At 46.0% G+C, this 20,757-nt stretch overlaps 1 protein-coding gene across 9 annotated transcripts in view; it reads right to left on the bottom strand.

The window, feature by feature from the left end:
* ablim1b (actin binding LIM protein 1b) overlaps window positions 1-20,757 on the bottom strand; it is a 569,062-nt gene that overhangs the window by 163,926 nt on the left and 384,379 nt on the right. For all 9 annotated transcript variants that reach the window (XM_070876584.1, XM_070876581.1, XM_070876586.1 and 6 more), the window contains exons 5-6: window positions 11,539-11,665; window positions 8,944-9,037 (exon numbers count right to left, since the gene is read on the bottom strand). In XM_070876584.1, coding sequence (XP_070732685.1) covers window positions 8,944-9,037; window positions 11,539-11,665 — 221 coding nt within the window. The remainder of the gene's footprint in view (window positions 1-8,943; window positions 9,038-11,538; window positions 11,666-20,757) is intronic.

Below are 20,757 nucleotides of genomic sequence, written 5' to 3'. Positions count from 1 at the left end.
GAGAGGGCATCATCTCGCCCATTGAATTCAGCGACTGGGCGAGCCCCATCGTTACCGTCCTAAAAGCGGATGGTTCTGTCAGGATCTGTGGCGACTACAAGGCCACTATCAATCGGGTGTCCCGACAAGACCAATACCCGCTCCTGAGAGCGGAGGATCTTTTCGCCACGCTGGCAGGCGGCAAGCAGTTTACCAAGTTGGATCTCACTTCAGCCTACATGACCCAAGAACTGGCCGATGAATCTAAACTACTGACCACCATCACTACGCACAAGGGACTGTTTGTTTACAACAGGTGCCCATTTGGCATTTGATCAGCAGCCGTAATTTTTCAAAGAAACATGGAAAGCCTGCTTAAATCCATTTCTGGAACAATCGTATTTCAGGACGACATCCTCATCGTGGGTCGTGACACCGAGGAACATCTCCACAACCTGGAGGAGGTGCTACGCCGACTGGACCGGGTAGGCCTGCGACTCAAGAAGTCTAAATGTGTGTTTTTGGCTCCTGAGATTGAGTTCCTGGGTAGGAGGGTTGCTGCAGATGGGATTCGGTCCACCGAATCCAAAACAGAGGCGATTCGACGAGCGCCCAGGCCCTGCAACACATCGGAGTTGCGTTAATTTCTGGGACTCTTGAACTATTTCCGGAACTTTCTGCCGAACTTAAGCACGTCGTTGGATCCGCTTCACGTGTTCCTGCGTAAGGGTTGTGATTGGCTTTGGGGGGACTGTCAAGAACGGGCTTTCAATCGGGCGTGGAACCTACTTTGTTCAAATAAGTTATTGACCCTGTACGACCCCTGTAAGAAATTGGTTCTGACATGTGATGCATCGTCCTCTGGGGTCGGGTGCGTGTTGCAGCAGAGTAATGCTGAGGGCCAACTACAACCTGTGGCTTATGCTTCCAGGTCGCTCTCTCAAGCAGAACGGGGATATGGGATGGTTGAGAAGGAGGCACTCGCATGTGTCTATGGTGTAAAAAAAATGCATCAGTACCTTTTTGGCAGGAGGTTCGAATTAGAAACGGACCACAAGCCATTGACATCCCTGTTGTCAGACAGCAAGGCTGTCAATGCCAACGCGTCAGCCCGCATACAGCGATGGGCTCTCACGCTAGCTGCTTATGACTACTCCATCTGGCACCGGCCTGGCACCGAAAATTGCGCTGACGCGCTCAGCAGGCTTCCACTGGCCACCACCGAGGGGGCAGCGGAACAAAGTGCTGAGATGGTCATGGCCATTGATGCCTTTGACAGCGCAGGTTCCCCCATCACAGCCCGCCAGATCAAAATCTGGACAAACAGAGATCCTCTCCTATCTCTGATTAAGAAATGTGTCCTGACTGGGGATTGGGCACCCGCACACGGAGCATGCCCTGAGGAGGTCAGACCGTTTCACAGGCGGATGGATGAGCTCTCCATCCAAGCTGACTACCTACTATGGGGCAGCCGGGTAGTCATGCCCCAGAGGGGCAGGGAGGCATTCATCAGGGAGCTCCACAGTGAGCATCCTGGCATCGTTTTGATGAAGGCCATTGCCCGGTCACATGTTTGGTGGCCGGGAATTGATTCAGACCTGGAACACTGTGTTCGCAGGTGCACAACGTGTGCCCAGCTGGGTAATGCCGCCAGGGAGGCCCCGCTCAGCCCGTGGCTCTGGCCCACCAGGCCATGGTCACGTATTCATGTAGACTACCCGGGTCCGTTCATGGGAAAAATGTTTCTCATTGTGGTAGATGCGTACTCGAAATGGATCGTGTGCATCATTTTGAATTTGTGCACGATATCCACCACTGTGGAGAGTCTACGTGCGGTCTTTGCAACCCATGGCTTGCCGGACATCCTTGTTAGCGATAATGGCCCATGTTTCACGAACTTCCCGAGAATTCCGGGAGTTCATGTCGGGCAATGGCATCAACCATGTCAGGACAGCACCGTTCAAGCCGGCCTCCAATGGCCAGGCAGAACGTGTGGTCCAAATCATTAAACAAGGCATGCTCAGGATTCAAGGACCCTCCCTTCAATGCCGCCTATCGCGCCTCCTGCTGGCCTATAGGTCCCGACTGCACTCGCTCACGGGGTCCCGCCCGCTGAGCTACTTATGAAACGAACACTCAAAACTCGGTTGTCCCTCATTCACCCAGTCCTGACCGACATAGTTAAGGGCAAGCGCCAGTCCCAAAACGAGTACCATGACCGTAACTCAAGGGGGAGATGTATAGAAATAAATGCCCCCTTATTTGTCCTCAATCACGCCATGGGGCCCAAATGGCTTGAGGGTACTGTAATAGACAAAGAGGGGAAAAGGGTCATCGTGGTTAAACTTAACAATGGGCAGATATGCCTTAAGCATCTGGACTAAGTAAAAAAAAGGTTGAGCATAGACACTGAGAACCCGAGGAAGATCATGAGATGGTGGCACAGGCACAGTCCCGGCGGTCAGCTCGGACAGGCCGGAATCACCACAGGTGACAGACACTCACACCAAGGCTCAACAACCAGAGCCCCAACTGCGGCGCTTCACGAGGGAACGTAGACCACCTGAAAGACTTAACCTATGATCCCAATAAAACTTTGAGGGGGGATGTGATGTCATGTATGTAACCTCTATGTAACACCACTGCAATACTGTATAGACTTAAGCAATGCACACCTTGACCACAGGGGGTGAACTTGTGGGAGACACTCCTTACCTGGTCATCCAGGTATATAAAGGGAGGTGCCATGCAGGGTCATCACTTCTTGGTCCTGTGAATAAAGGTTCAGGTCATAGAGTGACCTTGTCCATAGAATGTGCCTCGTGTGGGTTTTGTGCCATTGAGTAAGGACTTTACACTGTGGCAAGTGACACCTCCTAACTCCCCGAAGTCTTCACCACCTACAAGGCACAAGTCAGGAGTGTGATGGAACACTCTCCATTTTCCTGGATGGGTGCTACTCCAACAACACTCAAGAAGCTCGATACCAGCCAGGACAAAATAGTCCACTTGATCGGCACCCCATCCGCCAGCTTAAACATCCACTTGCATCAGCACCGGCGTAAGGTGGCTGCAGTGTGTAATATCTAAAGAATGCACTGCAGCAAGTTGCCATGGCTTCTTCAGCAGCACATATAAACATAGAAACATAGCAAATAGGTGCAGGAGTAGGCCATTTGGCCCTTCGAGCCTGCACCACCATTCAATAAGATCATGGCTGATCTTTCACCTCAGTACCCCTTTCCTGCTTTCTCTCCATACCCCTTGATCCCTTTAGCCGTAAGAGCCACATCTAACTCCCTCTTGAATATATCCAATGAACTGGCATGAACAACTCTCTGCGGTAGGGAATTCCCACAGGTTAACAACTCTCTGAGTGAAGAAGTTTCTCCTTATCTCAGTCCTAAATGGCTTACCCCTTATCCTTAGACTGTATCCTCTGGTTCTGGACTTCCACAACATTGGGAACATTTTTCCTGCACCTAACCTGTCCAGTCCTGTCAGAATGTTATATGTTTCTATGAGATCCCCTCTCATCTTTCTAAACTCCAGTGAATAAAGGCCCAGTCGATCCAGTCTCTCCTCATATATCAGACCAGCCATCCCGGGAATCAGTCTGGTGAACCTTCGCTGCACTCCTTCAATAGCAAGAACGTCCTTCCTCAGATTAGGAGACCAAAACTGAACACAATATTCCAGGTGAGGCCTCACCAAGGCCCTGTACAACTGCAGTAAGACCTCCCTGCTCCTATACGCAAAACCCCTAGCTATGAAGGCCAACATACCATTTGCCTTCTTCACCGCCTGCTGTACCTGCATGCCAACTTTCAATGACTGATGTACCATGACACCCAGGTCTCGTTGCACCTCCCCTTTTCCTAATCTGCGCCATTCAGGTAATATTCTGCCTTTGTGTTTTTGCCACCAAAGTGGATAACCTCACAAAGCCATGACCTCTACTATCTAGGAGAACAGCAGGCGCATAGGAACACCATCACCTCCAAGTCACACACCATCCTGACTTGGACATATATTACTTCATCAACACTGGTCAAAATCCTAGAACTTACTACCTAACAGCATTGTGAGAGTTCCTTCACTACACAGACTGTGGCGGTTCCAGAAGAAGAGCCATCGCCACCTTCTCAAGGGCAATTAGAGACGGGCAATAAATGCTGGCCTTGCCAGAGATGCCTATATCTCAATGATGAATAAAAGAAAGAAGGTTTGGTGGGAGAACTGGTGTCTGTAATGTTATATGTGTGAACTTGTATTTACTCTGTACAGCCACCAGAGGCTGTACAGAGCACAGGTATTTAAGGAGGCCTCACAGGTTGGACAATCGAGTAGTGGTCCCCAAGAAAGGTGTGTATGTTGGGGGATCAAGAAAGGTCGGGTCCAAGTGGGTTGCTCAGGATAGTCCGTAAACTTGAGTTTGATTTGGTCCAAGTGTTTCCGGTGAATGAGTCCATTTGAAAGTTTGACCCGAAACATCCTGCTCCCCTTTTTTGCCACGACAGTGCCGGGAAGCCACTTGGGACCTTGTCCATAATTCAATACAAATACAGGATCATTGATTTCAATCTCGCGTGAAACATTTGCGCTATCATGGTATATACTTTGTTGAAGCCGCCTGCTCACTAACTGTTCATGTAGATCAGGGTGAACTAACGAGAGCCTTATCTTAAGTGCTCTTTTCATGAGCAGTTCAGCAGGTGGGATCCCAGTGAGCAAGTGGGGTCTCGTGCGGTAGCTAAGCAGGACTCGGGATAGGCGAGTCTGCAGCGAGCCTTCAGTTACCCTCTTCAAGCCTTGCTTGATTGTTTGCAGTGCTCTCTCTGCTTGACCATTGGACGCTGGTTTAAATGGGGCAGATGTGACATGTTTGATCCCATTACGGGTCATGAATTCTTGAACTCCACACTGGTAAAACATGGCCCGTTGTCGCTCACCAGGACTTCGGGTAAGCGAAGTCATCAATGACCTCCACAGTACCCACCCAGGCATCTTAATGATGAGATTCCACGTGTGGTGGCCCGGTATCGATGCGGCCTTAGAGTCCTGCGTTCACAGCTATAATACATGCTCGCAGTTAAGCAATGTACCCAGGGAGGCGGAGCTAAGTTTATGGTCTTGGCCCTCCAAACCGTGGTCCAGGGTACACGTCGACTATGCAGGCCCGTTCTTGAGTAAAATATTCCTTGTGGTTGTCGACGCGTATTCCAAGTGGATTGAATGTGAGATAATATCAGCTAGCATGTCCGCTGCCACTACTGAAAGCCTGCGGGCCATGTTTGCCACTCACGGCTTACCCGAAGTCCTGGTGAGCGACAACGGGCCATGTTTTACCAGTGTGGAGTTCAAAGAATTCATGACCCGTAATGGGATCAAACATGTCACATCTGCCCCATTTAAACCAGCGTCCAATGGTCAAGCAGAGAGAGCACTGCAAACAATCAAGCAAGGCTTGAAGAGGGTAACTGAAGGCTCGCTGCAGACTCGCCTATCCCGAGTCCTGCTTAGCTACCGCACGTGACCCCACTTGCTCACTGGGATCCCACCTGCTGAACTGCTCATGAAAAGAGCACTTAAGATAAGGCTCTCGTTAGTTCACCCTGATCTATATGAACAGTTAGTGAGCAGGCGGCTTCAACAAAGTATATACCATGATAGCGCAAATGTTTCACGCGAGATTGAAATCAATGATCCTGTATTTGTATTGAATTATGGACAAGGTCCCAAGTGGCTTCCCGGCACTGTCGTGGCAAAAGAGGGGAGCAGGGTGTTTCGGGTCAAACTTTCAAATGGACTCATTCACCGGAAACACTTGGACCAAATCAAACTCAAGTTTACGGACTATCCTGAGCAACCCACTTGGACCCGACCTTTCTTGATCCCCCAACATACACACCAGTAGCAACCGGTACCACGGTTGACCACGAAGCAGAACCCATCATCCACAGCAGCCCAGCAGGATCTGACACACCAGGCAGCCCAGCAAGGCCAGCTGCACAGCAGCCCAACGAGGGCCCAACAAATGATTCAACAATACCAGCTTTCACACCGAGACAATCAACCAGGGCAAGAAGGGCCACAGATCGACTCACATTGTAAATAGTTACACTATTGACTTTGGCGGGGAGTGTTGTTATATATGTGAACTTGTATTTACTCTGTACAGCCACCAGAGGGCTCATCCCCTGGAGTCCCAAGGGATCCCATAATCCCTTGGGAGCACAGGTATTTAAGGAGGCCTCACAGATTGGAGAGGCACTCTGGAGACCTGCAATAAAAGACTAAGGTCACACTTTACTTTGAGCTCACAGTGTTCAGTCTGACTCTTTCTCCATACATAACAATAGTAGTGCTTGGAATATAGATTTTAATTATTAAAACCACTTCCAATTTGCTACAACTTCCGTAAAACTCTATTCAAAATGTTTTTTTTCATTAAATCAAACTCAACACAACATACTATATAAATATATCAGTTTTTATTTTATTTTCCTGTTCAGTGAAAGTATACATATAATGAGACAACGGTATAAATCCTGTTGACGTTGCACAGGAAAGTCCCTGCCTTAGGCGCTGTTTATTTTATGGTTGGTTTCTGCAGTTGGCACGTTACCACAATTTGGTCATTCGGACTGCAGCAGGAAGCAGGGCAACCACCACTTGTTCAAGAGAAACTAAGAATGGGCAACAAATGCTGTCCTTGTCAGCGACACCCATATCCCGAGAATGGAGAAATAACTAAATAAATTGATAAACGCACTCAGAGAGACAACATAATGGCTGGTCACGCTGACGCACTAGGGTCTACTCTTCTGAGGATGAGCATAAGGCCCATTGCAAGAGGATTTCCTTTGCATCTGCAATATTGTATACAACGCTGGAAGCGTTCTTCCCTCTGCTTTTCGAGGAAAATTGTTAAAAAAAATTCTAAAATTGAATTTCAAAAAGGATATAAATGAACAGAGCAAATGATGACTCTGAACAAAAAGGTTCACATTGGTAGGTTCTGTCTGTTACTACACAAGCAGAGAATATTGGGGAACTTCGCATGGCAGGAATTGCTATTACTCATGGGACTTCCATCAGTGACAATAGTCCTTTAACAATATTGACTCTTTCTGCTATGGTCAGTGCGATTCTACATTCATTCTGGTTATCCTGACTGTTCCAGCAGGCTTTATGCTGGAATGGGACCAGTGAGCTGATTAAAGCCTTATTCAGCTTTAGGATTTACAAGTGCAGCATAAAACACACCAGAATATTCATTATGACCTTTAATAGGTTGTGAAATAAATGCTGAGGTCCAGTAGTTGATTTGTTCTTATTATTTAGACTTTTCACACAGTAATGTCTGCTCGCTCATCAGTTATTTATATAAAGACAATGGAAAATAAATTCAAGGGTGATGTAAGACGGGGAGCCGATTCACTATGAGCATGCTTCGTGGAACTGGCGGTGATCAATTTCACCCCCAGTGTTATTTTTGTTTTTTAATTTCTTTATTAGAGCCACACGGAAAGAAGCCAAACTCATCCTGTTGAAACTGAATAGAGGATAACAGCTTTTGTTGTTGTCTTTGCCATGTTTTGCTTCTCTGTGTCAGGCAAACTGTCATAAAAAATACCGTTCGCAGCCAAATATCTCAAGGCATTTCACAATATGAATTGCTTTTAAAGTTTCAGTGCCTGTCGTTATGTTGGTTACTGGCGTCCCACAAACAGCCATATGATCGATGACCAGTCACTCTGTTTTAGAAACTGGCCCGAAAATGGCAGGCTCGCTGGGTGCCTACGATGTGCGCACACACCCGAAGAGACCTCGCGAATCCTGGTTCTCACCGCACAATGTGCATGTGCCGAGAACCGGTTTTTGCGATATGTCAAAATTTCTTTTGACAAATCACACGCATCCCCGCAGGAAGGACATTCGCGCGTGGAGATTTGGGCTATTTGCCCAACTCTTGCCCAGCGAAAATCCTTCAAACTCTTATGCCTGCAGGCATATAGCCAACTTTTACCAGCGTAAGAGCTTTAAAACATTTAAAAATTAAATGTTATTACATATTTTTATATTTAAAACCCTGTCTATGAAGGTAAGTTTATTTTTAACACTATTAAAACATTTATCTATTTTCAAAACAATACATTTTTCTCTGAAACATTTAATTTAATGCAATTTCTATTAATTTTTAAAAAGTGAAGTGTTTTTTTTATGTTGGTGTTTTATTTGATTTTAGGGGTATTCTCGTTGATAGTGTGGGAGCTCCGAGCTTCCATTACTGTGCATGAGAATACTACAATGTGATTGGTGGTCCAGGCCCACGTGACCCCAGGATACGCATACGCTCCTGGAAGACATGGGCCCATACACTGGACTGCACAGCTAGGCTTCGGAGCGCAAGGCTACGTTCCTCCAGGAAATTTTGGATGGAAGCGTCCGCCCGCAGGAGGCCTCCGACCGCAAATTTCAGGCCATGGTCTTGCAGAGTAAATTGGCAGCTTCACCAGCAGATGACGTGATCTCTGTGCTCAGTTCTGCTTTCAATGCACTCGAAACCAGGTGTGAAAAACAATACTGCCTTGATTAAATAACCTATTTATTAATTAGTTGCAATACCTTCTATGTAGTAGATTATATTGTAGATATTTCAACAGTTACTTCAAAAAGCCACTGTTTGAACGCAAGGGAAAAATAACAACAGGCAGTAACAGTTTCACCTCAAAGCTAGAATGAACAAACAGCATAATATTTTTATCATATATCGTCATGTTTTTGCCAAACACTTTTTCATAAAGGAAAAGCTCCTTTAAAAATATAAATAAAATACCTCAGATTTACTATAACAGAATATATAATCTGACTGCACTCAGTTAGGATTTATGTGAGGAACATGTCTTTATTGTGTCTTGACACAATCTCGTTAGAGGTAAGTAGTCCCCAGGTACGTACCTCCAAGACCTTTCCAGTGATGAATTTGTCACAGTCTTCACATTTCACCCCAAAGAGACTTTGATAATCCTTTTCACAATAGGGAGCACCATCCCTATAAGAGGGTTGTGGGTAAAAGGAAGAAAGAAGGAATATGAACAATATAGTAAAGAAGCGTAATGGATTATAAATAAAAACTAAAGGCTATCCTCATATAAATTTATATCAGAATTAGATTTAGTACCGGATACACGAGATTAACATTGATCGCCCAAAGATCAAGACTATCAATCATAACAAGATCGATGTTAACTAATCCTAATACAAGTTATTGAGATAAATGTTAGAAAATGAAGATAATCTCCAATGCAGTTTTACTCAACAAGCTGGTTGTTTAACCAAAAGATCAATTTAACAGTTTGGGTAGAAATTGCCCCCCTGCCCGAAACAGGGCGCTCCCACACCGTTTGATTTTACTGCAGCTGCGGTTCAGGTCGCCTCTTGAGCGACATTCCGCTCTTTGTTTTTTTCCCTTGGATCCAGAAGTCGCTCTTAATGGGGGTGGTGACAACACCTGAGGGGCGGATACGCAGCAGTGACAACACCTGAGGGGCGGATACGCAGCAGTGTCAACACCTGAGGGGCGGATACGCAGCAGTGACAACACCTGAGGGGCGGATACGCAGCAGTGTCAACACCTGAGGGGCGGATACGCAGCAGTGACAACACCTGAGGGGCGGATACGCAGCAGTGACAACACCTGAGGGGCGGATACGCAGCAGTGACAACACCTGAGGGGCGGATACGCAGCAGTGACAACACCTGAGGGGCGGATACGCAGCAGTGACAACACCTGAGGGGCGGATACGCAGCAGTGACAACACCTGAGGGGCGGATACGCAGCAGTGACAACACCTGAGGGGCGGATACGCAGCAGTGACAACACCTGAGGGGCGGATACGCAGCAGTGACAACACCTGAGGGGCGGATACGCAGCAGTGACAACACCTGAGGGGCGGATACGCAGCAGTGACAACACCTGAGGGGCGGATACGCAGCAGTGACAACACCTGAGGGGCGGATACGCAGCAGTGACAACACCTGAGGGGCGGATACGCAGCAGTGACAACACCTGAGGGGCGGATACGCAGCAGTGACAACACCTGAGGGACGGATACGCAGCAGTGACAACACCTGAGGGGCGGATACGCAGCAGTGACAACACCTGAGGGGCAGATACGCAGCAGTGTCAACACCTGAGGGGCGGATACGCAGCAGTGTCAACATCTGAGGGGCGGATACGCAGCAGTGACAACACCTGAGGGGCGGAAGCTGGGGGCGGTGTGGCGTGACTGCCGTGATGACGTCACCACGGCGCTCCCCTTCACTTAAAGGGGAGAGCCTCCGCAATTTAAAAACTTTGGACTACTGGGCCACGAGGGAGGATTTCAGCCAGGCCAGTGACCTGGCACGCAAGAGGGGGTGCCAGGCTGCCAAGGGCAGTCGGCCGACAAAAAAACATGTCAGCAGCGGCAGTGCGCCCTCCCCTTTAGGGGAAGCCGCACTGCCACTGCAGTAGGCCACAGCCTCACTGGACCACCAGGAAAAAACAGGTTTTGGCACCGCCGGGTGGGCCAAAGATTTTCGGGGGGGAATGTCGCCGTCAGGGGATTAGATTGGTGGTGCGCACGGTGATGATCCGCTAACCACGGATCAGCAGCAGTGGAGCGGTGGGAACGGGGGGGGGCGGTGGGGCGGGAAATCGGGGCACTGCCCGAAAACCTCAGGAGGGCAATTGGGCTATCAGCGGCCACTCCACTCCGCAGCGTGGCTGCCGATTTGCGGTGGTAACAGGCCTTAAGGAGACGAGCAATTTCGGCCCCTTTATTTCCTTAAATGTTTTCACAAGATAAGTATGGATAAGGAAATCCATTGTACCACATTAACTCAATTGTGTCTCAAATGGTTCCAAGGTTGCTACTTCCACTACTTCACCTGTAGGTCCACTCCAGGTGTTGACTGCTCTTTGGATGAAGAACAATTCTCTGACAAATTTACCGCTGACAAGTGATTTAAGAAAGAGTACAGGTTGAACCTCCCTCATCCAGAACTCCCTTATCCGGAACCACCCCTCGTCCAGAACCATTCCTGGCCACCGGGTGGCGCATGCGCAGAACTCCGACATGAACAAATTGAAGTCCTTCCTTGCTGCCAACTCCCGCAGTCGCTGGCCTGACCCCGCGATACACCGCCCACCCATGATTTCTCTGCACTCCCAGCCACAAGCCAGCCAGCCCCGATATCCCCTTGCTCAGTACCTGTATCATCCAATTTAACATGACCACCCCTCATCCAGAAAAATCCCTTATCCAGAACAGGCCAAGTCCCGAGAGTTCCGGATAAGGGAGGTTCAACCTGTACTGTGTAATACTGCAATTTTCATTTTTACTTCTAATCTTATAGCAACAATCCCAACAATAGTGGCCCCTTCAACATCCAAATAATGGCACTGTTAGTAGTGTTAGTGTTGCATGGCATCAAACATCAAAATGGAATGAAGAAAGTTAGTCACTGGATTTTGTGCACCTCAACATACAGACTAGAATTAGCACTTACTTGCTGATGTACTCCCCAGTAAGGACATTCCCGCAGGCCTTACATTTGAAACACCCAAGGTGCCACTGTCTCTCGAGAGCCAGTAAAGCCTGTCCATTTTTTATATCTCTGCCGCAGCCCGCACAATCTGAAAACAGAAAAGAACCATTGTGAGAATGGCATTTTAAATGGCAAAATGTGATCTTCATGCAGCCGTCCAGTCCACATATTAAGTATCTTACATAATACCAACAGTTCTGTATAAATTACCAAAGAATCTGAATGATGAAGAATCGGAACAGTTCATATATAAATGCTTAACACACTCGTCCTACAATCCTATGAGCGTTATTTTTACATTGATGTTAACCTGCTTATTTTAAAATATAAAAATAGCGTTCGTGCATGAACTTCACCAACGAGAACTTCTATCTGCACAAGTGCCTGCACGTTTCAAGACCACAATAGTCTGTTAAATAGTGACTACATGCACTGAGAAACTCTAAAAATGTTCAACAGTAGGAACTACTCAAAGAATTTCACACAATGAATTACTGTTGGTAGTGTAGTGACTGTTGTTCATATTCTGTGGCAACAATACCTCACAGTGCAATGAATGACCAGCTAAACTGTTATTGATGATCTAGGTTGAGGACTGGGCCGTGATTGCCCTGTTTTGCACCTTCTGTTAGTGCCTCCAGGGGGCACTAATGAGGATTGAAAGTGTTTTCGCCCGGGGTGGGGGGGTGCTTCCAGCTCCTGTCAAATTGTGTTGGAATAAGTGTTGGCGCCGACACAGTGGCCACACCCCGCCAGTAGTGTCCCAGGATGCTCCCGCAACTGCCGATGATGTCATTGCCGTGTGCAGCAATCCCTTTCCGCCCCGTGGCGGAAATTGGCCAGTGCCCCGCGAGGCTGCCATGAGTGGTGTCAGCGCCAGCTGGGCCGACGTCCGCTTGCGGGGCGGAAGTTAAAGAGGGGGTGGGGAGCGCCGCCATTTTGTACGTTTGGCTGACTCACCGGTCGGCCCAACTTGGTCCTCCGTTGCGTGGTCTGGGCTGCCGTCGTGCAGCCCGGCACTCTGTTTGGGTGCCGGGCTGCCGCTTTGACACTACGCCGCCCTGGTGGTCTAGTGGAGGCCATCAGAGGTCCGGCAGAGTGTGCAGCGGCCCTCCCCTTTAACGGACGGGGAGGAGCGTTGAACCATATCAGCGCTACACGGAGCACTCGCTTAGCGTTGGTGAACGCGCCTGACTGGTGGCCACGAACCCGCCCCAGCCAGCAAGTGGAGCGCCGACATTGCGAGGGGCGGTAATCACAATTCCACGGCCGGGGTGGGACTTCTGCGCCGCGTGCAGTATGTCCCGCCCCGAATGCATCACTGCGCCCAATCGGGACATTGGGGAATTTCGCCCCCCCAATGTCTTGTTTAGATTGGATTGGATTTGTGTTTCGTTGAACAATAATGGATACACTCATGCATGGTCTTGCCAAACTGAATACATGCTGGATGATTAAAGAATGAGTGTGAAAGGAGAGTGCAGCAATCCTGCAGACAATTCTAACTCTGATAAGACAGAAAGCACAAAGCTGATTCATTAGAAGTAATTTAATTGCACCTTTACAATTTTGTTCATTTGTTTTGCTATTTTTAAATTTGTTTCTCTCACTACTCTGTTAATTATACAGCTTCACTCCCATACATTTATACGGTCTATTGATGGCTGAATCCTGCACCGCATTGAGGAAATACTGAGGAGCGTCGCAATCAAAACTGAAGACAGGCGTCCTGCTGGCCCAGTGAACGGAGGTCGGCTAGGGGTTAAAGTGCATGTGTGTGGATGAAGATGAAGACAGATGGCCCTAGTGGTACTTGGGGACCTACTGATACTTGGGGGGGCCGAATTTCCTCTTCTGTTATGCTGGTGATCGCAGCTTGAAGTAATGGGGTAGGAATACTCAAGGCTAGGAGGCATTCCATTGGCTTCGTCCGACCCAATGCTATTTTCAGGATTTTCCACTGGAAGTGAGATTGTGCATATAATACATCAAATATAGGCGAGCGCGTTATAAGGAACAAGTGACAAGATTGCATCGTATGATGTAGTTTCCTGTCATTTGAGCCTTAGCAACACTGGACGGACGGAACGACAACATTTTCCTGCTGCCCAGGGTTGATATGGATTGTGGGGGAACAGGAGGTTTAAATATTACAGGGTCGTTTTGCCTAGTGCCATCAATTGCAGAGCACCAGGCAAATTTAAAAATTGATCCTTTCAATAAATGTTTATGATTCTTCAACCAGCACTGCCAGCTCTCTGTCTGCAGCGTGGGTACCTTGAGCCTGTATTATTCCCCCCTCCCTACCCGAGCTGAGTCTTCCATCAGCACCATAAATAGCCCTAATGCCTGACCTAATTATTGCAATTACCCTGACTCCAGGGGTCAGGAACGCTGGCAAGCAATGGGCATAGCCACACCCTGCCAAAGATCCACTGCCATTGTAGTGAAAAGGGAAATCAGCCACCCCCAGTGTCTAGGGTCATGTGACGAATGGCTATTTGGGTGAGCATCTGAGATTTGCCTATGTTCGTGAAGCTGTTACTTGAGTAGAGCTATTTTCCTGGGTGGGCTCCATTTGGGCACAGTGAGTGCAGTGCATCACAAGTGTGTTGTACCCGGAGAAGCACTGGATTGCTAGGATTTCGGGTGGCCCTCATTTATATGGAGAGGGCAGACTCTGTGCCGTCACAGAGGTACCCAATTGGAGTGGACCACCTAGGTGGCAGGATGTTTGGCCACATCTCAGGGCTTAAAGGGCTGAGGCTGAGTAAAGGTGTTTGGAACACGAGGAGGCAACTGCGAGGAACTACAGCAGAAGGACTCTTATTGACCCCTGAGGTTCTTGCAAACAGTCACTGCTCCTGCACTGCAAAATAACATCCTCACACAAGAGAAGCAGGAAGCCCTTCTCCAGAGGATGAGTTCGACTTCCTGCCCAGTTGTTGAACTCAGAGAAACAGTACTTTGTGGTCCAAGAGAAGGATTCTTTCTGAGAATAACATGTTGGGGATATTGGTGGATTTTCCCAGAAGTTTCTAGGACAGTCATTTGCATATAATTTTACACTGCTGTGTCCCCTTCAGATCAGCCGTGATTTTATTGAATGGCGGAGCAGGCTCGAGGGGCCAAATGGCCTACTCCTGCTCCTATTTCTTATGTTTCTTACGTTCTTATGAAATGCTATACAGGAAATTCAGCTACCATGCAATTCAGGCACAAATTGGTGCGAAGGATTAGCACCCATTTTTCCTATGTATAGTGCGCACCTTTTAGGCGCTATTTGATCGTTAATCCCAGAAAAATTATTTCTATTGTCTTTGACAGGGAAGATGGGGAGAAAATTGGACAAAAATGGAAGAGCTTTGTGGGCTTTGCCATGATTTGCCAACACGCTATAGCATTGAGTATAGATTTGTGCAGTGAGTCACCAGACTTATCTGTGTCCTCAGAGAGGTGCCACGTTAAAGGTGTGTACTTAAAGAGAATAAACTGATGGGGAGTCCTTTGTCCTTTGCTTCCAATGAGGCACAAAGTGCAAATAGAAGATATCTGGCAATGGTGTCTGGCACCAGGACAGACTTAATGGAGCTGAAACAAATGGCCAAAAGTACATACATTTGAGTTGTGTTTTAATCAATTGAATCACTAATTCTTTTGTTTTTTGATGAAATCATCATTTGTCTTTTTATAGCAGAAATATATGTCAATAAATAACGCAGTCATTTACATTTCTAGTTACAGCTATTGCTTTATCAAGTTAACTGCTTTGATGTAGAATTCATCTTCATTGCCAAACATACTATCTACACTGAAAGTGCAGGATAATTTAGGAAATAGCTTCCTGGGTTACTGATAAGGAATCTTAATGGTGTCATTCAAATAAAAATGCAATGATATTATACATTAGCAAATGCCTGAAACCCATATACAGGTCATGGGATCCTTAAAGACCACTTGGCTTTGATCACCATGTTAGCATCCATGAATGCAGTACACACATGAATTAACTGTACTTTCTCAACTGATTTGGATAGACTAATAAATAAATGAACTCCAGTGATGATACACCTACATCAACAATTTGAAATCAGCCATTTTCTACCACAATTCTGTTGTTGAAATCTTTCCCAAATCATAACCATTTATGAAGCCTGTTGACTTTAACTAAACCAAAAGCTGCTGATCCCTGGTAATCTGATAAAGCTTTTAAATTCACTACCTTCTAGGGTTTAATTGTTCTTGAACTGGTATTAGATGGTATGAACTTTCATTGTATTTTATGTAGGTATTAGAGTTTAGCAATTCAATGGTTGAGCAATTAGAATCAGGGATGCTCAAGAAGGCAGAATTAGAGAAGTGTAGACATCTCGGGGAGTTGTGGGGCTGGAGGAGATTACAGAGATAGGGAAGCGGGAGGCCATGGAGGGATTTGAAAATAAGATGAGAATTTTGAAATCGAGGCATTGCTTAACCAGAAGCTAATGTATGTGAGCGAGCATGGTGGTGGGTGAGCGGGACTTGGTGCGAGTTAGGACATGGGCAGCCGAGTTCTGGATCACCTCTAGTTTATGTAGGGTAGAATTTGGGAGGCCAGCCAGAACTGTGTTGGAATAGTCAAGTCTAGAGGTAACAAAGGCATGGATGAGGGCTTCAGCAGCGGATGAGCTGAGGCAAGGGCAGAGACAGGCAATGTTATGGAGGTGGAAATAGGCGGCCTTAGTTGCACTGCGGCTATGTGGTTGAAAGCTCATTTCAGGGTCAAATGACACAAATGTATGAAATATGAAACCAAATGCAACACTCTAAAGTACTGTAAGAAATAGATTCAATTCATTTATTAGCTTCAAATAATTGGATTTATACTTCGGTGCCATCCATTATTTTCCAAACTTTGATGGAATCTGCTTAGTACTGTTTTCTTCCTTTGTCTGTAATCAATAACAGCACCTTTTGCATAGAAAAATGTCTGACGGTGCTCCTTAGAAGCATAATCTGACAAAAGTGGTTGTTGAGCCAAAGGAGGAGATATTAGGAGGGGTGATAAATCAACACTATCCAATGTAAAGCTCTGTTGCAATGATTGGTGTAGTTACTCCCAGACTAGAATCATCCTTTTAATTCTCCTAATTTAATACTTAAAACTCAATTTCTTCGCAGTAGGTAAGTTAATTTGGCTGTTTCCCAGTCTCAGTTACAAACATTATTGCTCAGAGAACTATAATTAGTGAATTAGTTGACTAATCCTTTTTCATGCTAACCTTCTCAATATGCACAGTGTCTTACTTTGGAAAGGCAAAGCAAACGTAACTTTTATCTGTCAAACTCAAAGCAACAGGTCTATGACTGGTCATTTTATTGTTGGCATCAAAGCCATTTAATAAATGTATTTGATCCATGGAGACTGTAATACGGACTATTTCAATAAGAAGTGTTTCACTGCAACACTGAGTATCCTAGACATATGTTGGTGTAATGATGAAACAAATACCAGATGAACACAACTATCTTCAATGCATGGGCGGTAATCGGGCGGAGCAGATCACTCGTTCTTGTTGGAACACGCCCGATTTTCATCACATTGATTTCAATGGGTTGAAACTTGGGAGGTTCCACAATGGTAATTTGCCCTACTCTCTTATCCCTTTCCAAGTTGGTTACCAAATTGCTCCAATAGCCTTAACAGGTAATCGAAAAGATCATGTTTTTTAATCACATTGCAAATGAACAAAATAAACATTTGGGAAAACAATAAGAAAGTATCGGAATAAAGTGAGGCATGATCTTTCTGAAATGCCACAATAATCTACAATCACAGTTTGATACTCCTCAGGAGGTAGGCTTGTGTTAACACTCAGTGAATGCAGTACTGTGCATCAGAATTCAAAAAGTCAAAAGCAAACACTATATTGACAAGAAAAGAAACCAAAATGCTAGTGGATAATTTCCTCATCTGATGGGCTGATCGAGTTTCTACCATCACAAGCAATCCACATGAAATTATCTGAATTGTATCCACTCAATCACATGTTTAGACTCTGCTGCCAGCTTAAATCAGATGTATACTGGAGATCGACACATGCTCCAACGTAAACGATTGCCGAAAGTGAGGATTGGGTAAGTGCTGGCTGATTTAAACATTTTTCATTTCACATTATAATCAGGGTAAATAGGTAATTTTCTATGTTTTTACTCCTGACGTAGAGCATCGCATGCTGAGAGTGCACATTGGAACACTGGGCACATGGGAACACTGGGCACACAGGAATATTGGGCACAACAACAACTTGTATTTATATTGTGCTTTTAACGTAGTAAAACGTCCCAGGGCGCTTCACAGTTTGACAAGGAGAAATTAGGGCAGATGATCAAAGTTGACCGCTTGGTCAAAAAGGTAGGTTGAAAGAGAGGTAGAGAGGCGGAGAGGAATTCCAGAGCTTAGGGCCTAGGCAGCTGAAGGCATGGCCGCCAATGGTTGAGCGATTATAACAGGGATGCCCAAGAGGGCAGAATTAGAGGAGCACAGTTATCTTTGGGGGTTGTGGGGCCAGAGGAGGTTACAGCGATAGGGAGGGGGGAGACCATGGTGGGATTTAAAAATAAGGAATGCTGGGCACATGTGATCTTTGGGCATGTTACTGCTGAAATATGCTATGTCCAAGCACATATTCTGCTAAAAAGCTCTGGACAATATATTGGGCAACTCGCAAGTTACTATTTATTATTAAACTGTGCCAGGAAGCTCTCCTGAGGGCCTAGTAGAGAACCTCACTACCCGGTGGAGCACTGAGCCATACGGGCCTCAAAGCTCCCAAGTTCAAGCCCTCAACTCTGCAGGCTTTGCTGATCTTAGCAAGTTGGGAATGGGAACAACACAATTGGCTAAAGTGTCCCTGGGCCAAGGAGAGGAAGGAGTCAGAAGGGCTCCCATTACTGATCAACAGTCAATGATCTGTGCGGTGAAATGTGTGCGTGCGGATATTGGGCGATGACAGAATGAGGTCATGATGCCCTCTGTGGCCAAATAGTTCATTGGAACTCACTGGTAAGACTCATCCATGAAAAAAATGAGCATTTGTGTGGAATACTGGAGGAATGACAGCAACTGTAGAACTCTACCCCAGCATGGGGCAGCCCTTCAGGAGAAGAGGGGAAATAACTGGGAGTTAATACCACAGTATTCTGTGCAGGAAGAAGCTTGGAAAATGCCAGCTGGTGATAGAATTTGCCACATCATTCACAAGTGACAAGAAGCAATCAGAGGCCAAGAGTCACCCCAGGCTGCGGGCTGTCACCGTTTGCTGCCAGGTAGCACATGGAGTTGGCAGGGAGGGCCACCTTCCTGTCCTCTGGTCAGCAAATGGAAGGCATGAGGGACCTACAAGAGGAAGAAATGATTTTTAAATGGAGACACAATAATATTTGAATTCATTTTTCAATGACATTGTCCATTGTGAGATATCTTTAACACCTGGCCTGCCAAACAGCAACCTTCCTGAAATTAGAAACACAATTTTCCATGTAATGTCCACTTTCAGTCCATTTGTTCTGAGTGGAACATATTCAGTTCACGGCCAAAAGAGCCTCCTTTGCAGCAAACCAGTTCTGAAAATTTGAACACTAGATGGCAGTCATGAATTACAGAACATAACAATCACAGTCAGGGCTGTTAAACACAATGGAGTGTGTTGGGTATAGCAAATGGGAAACCTGTTCCATGCTCCACCCAATTTAACTGGAAAAGAAAATTGAGAAGAGTTTAAGACGTGCTGCGGATTCGCCAATGTCCATTTTGCACTGCCGCCAAGTTGAATTTCTCCTCCCCCACCTCCCCCCTCCATGCTTTGTTATGCGAATAGAATGAGGAATCCCAGGCCACTTTCTCTTGTGGAAGATTTGTTTTCTATTGTGATTCATTCCATGTTATTTTCCAATCATAACAGTTATTTGTAGACAACCAGTGATTAAATCTACATACTGTAAATCTGAATCGTAAACATACGTCATAAAATCATAGAATTTTACAACACAGGCGGCCATTCGGCCCATTGCACAGGTATCTGCTCTCTGAAGCAGCTTTCCACTTAGTCCCATTCCCCGGCCCTTTCCTACAACTTTGAAAGTTTTATTTTACAAATAGTTATCCACTTCCCTTCTAAAAGCTGTTTTTTGTTCTTTTGATGATGATCTTAAATTTATGTCCTTTAGTTACTGACTCACTGACCAATGAAATCCCTATTTACTTTATCAAAACCTCTCTTAATTTTGAGCATCTCCACTTTGTTTTAACAAAAAGAGCCCCAGTTTCTCCAATCTCTCCTCATAGCCAAAGCCTCTCATCCCTGGAATCAGTTTAGTGAAATTCTTCTGCTCCATCTCCATCGTCTTGACATCCTTCCTAGATTAGGGCGCCCAAAATTGGGCACGATAATCTAACCAATGAATTTGATAGGTTTAGCATTATCTTTTTATCTTTGTATTCTATAGTACTAACTATAAAACTGGGAGTGGTTCTTCAACACAGAGTTCTAGTCCAATGTCCATGTCTGTACATCAACTCTCCCCTCCTCGTTCTCCTCCTCCTGGGGGCCTGCAGTCCCAGTGCTTCTTGCTCACTCCTCTTTAGATGGCAAAATTGTGTAGCATGCAGAAAATAGTGATGATTTTGGACACGTTGTATAGGCTGTAAAGCAGCACCCCGACCGAGAGGTTCAGACAACAGAATCAACAACAGCAACTTGCATTTATATAGCACCTTTAACATAGTAAAACATCCCAAGGGGAGTAAAGCTGGAATTAGCAAGCAAAAATAAAGAAAGTGAGTTCGAAAGAGAGAGGAAACAAGCAGGAAAAAAAAATGTAAAAAACAAACTTAAAGGCACTTTGTCTAAATGCACGTAGCATTTGTAACAAAATACATGCGTTGACGGCACAAATTGAGACAAACAGATATGATCTGATAGCCATTACAGAGACATGGTTGCAAGGTGACCAGGACTGGGAATTAAATATTCAGGGGTATTTGACAATCCAGAAGGACAGACAGAAAGGAAAAGGAGGTGGGGTAGCTCTATTGATAAAGGATAGAATCACTGCAATAGTAAGAAATGATATTGGCTCAAATGATAAAGGATGTTGAAACAGTTTGGGTGGAGATAAGGAACAATAAGGGGAAAAAGT

Source organism: Pristiophorus japonicus, chromosome 3, assembly GCF_044704955.1.
Source record: "Pristiophorus japonicus isolate sPriJap1 chromosome 3, sPriJap1.hap1, whole genome shotgun sequence".
Classification (NCBI taxonomy): Eukaryota; Metazoa; Chordata; class Chondrichthyes; family Pristiophoridae; genus Pristiophorus; species Pristiophorus japonicus.
The sequence above is the reverse complement of the archived record's forward strand: the minus strand, read 5'-3'. Positions and strand labels throughout refer to the sequence as shown.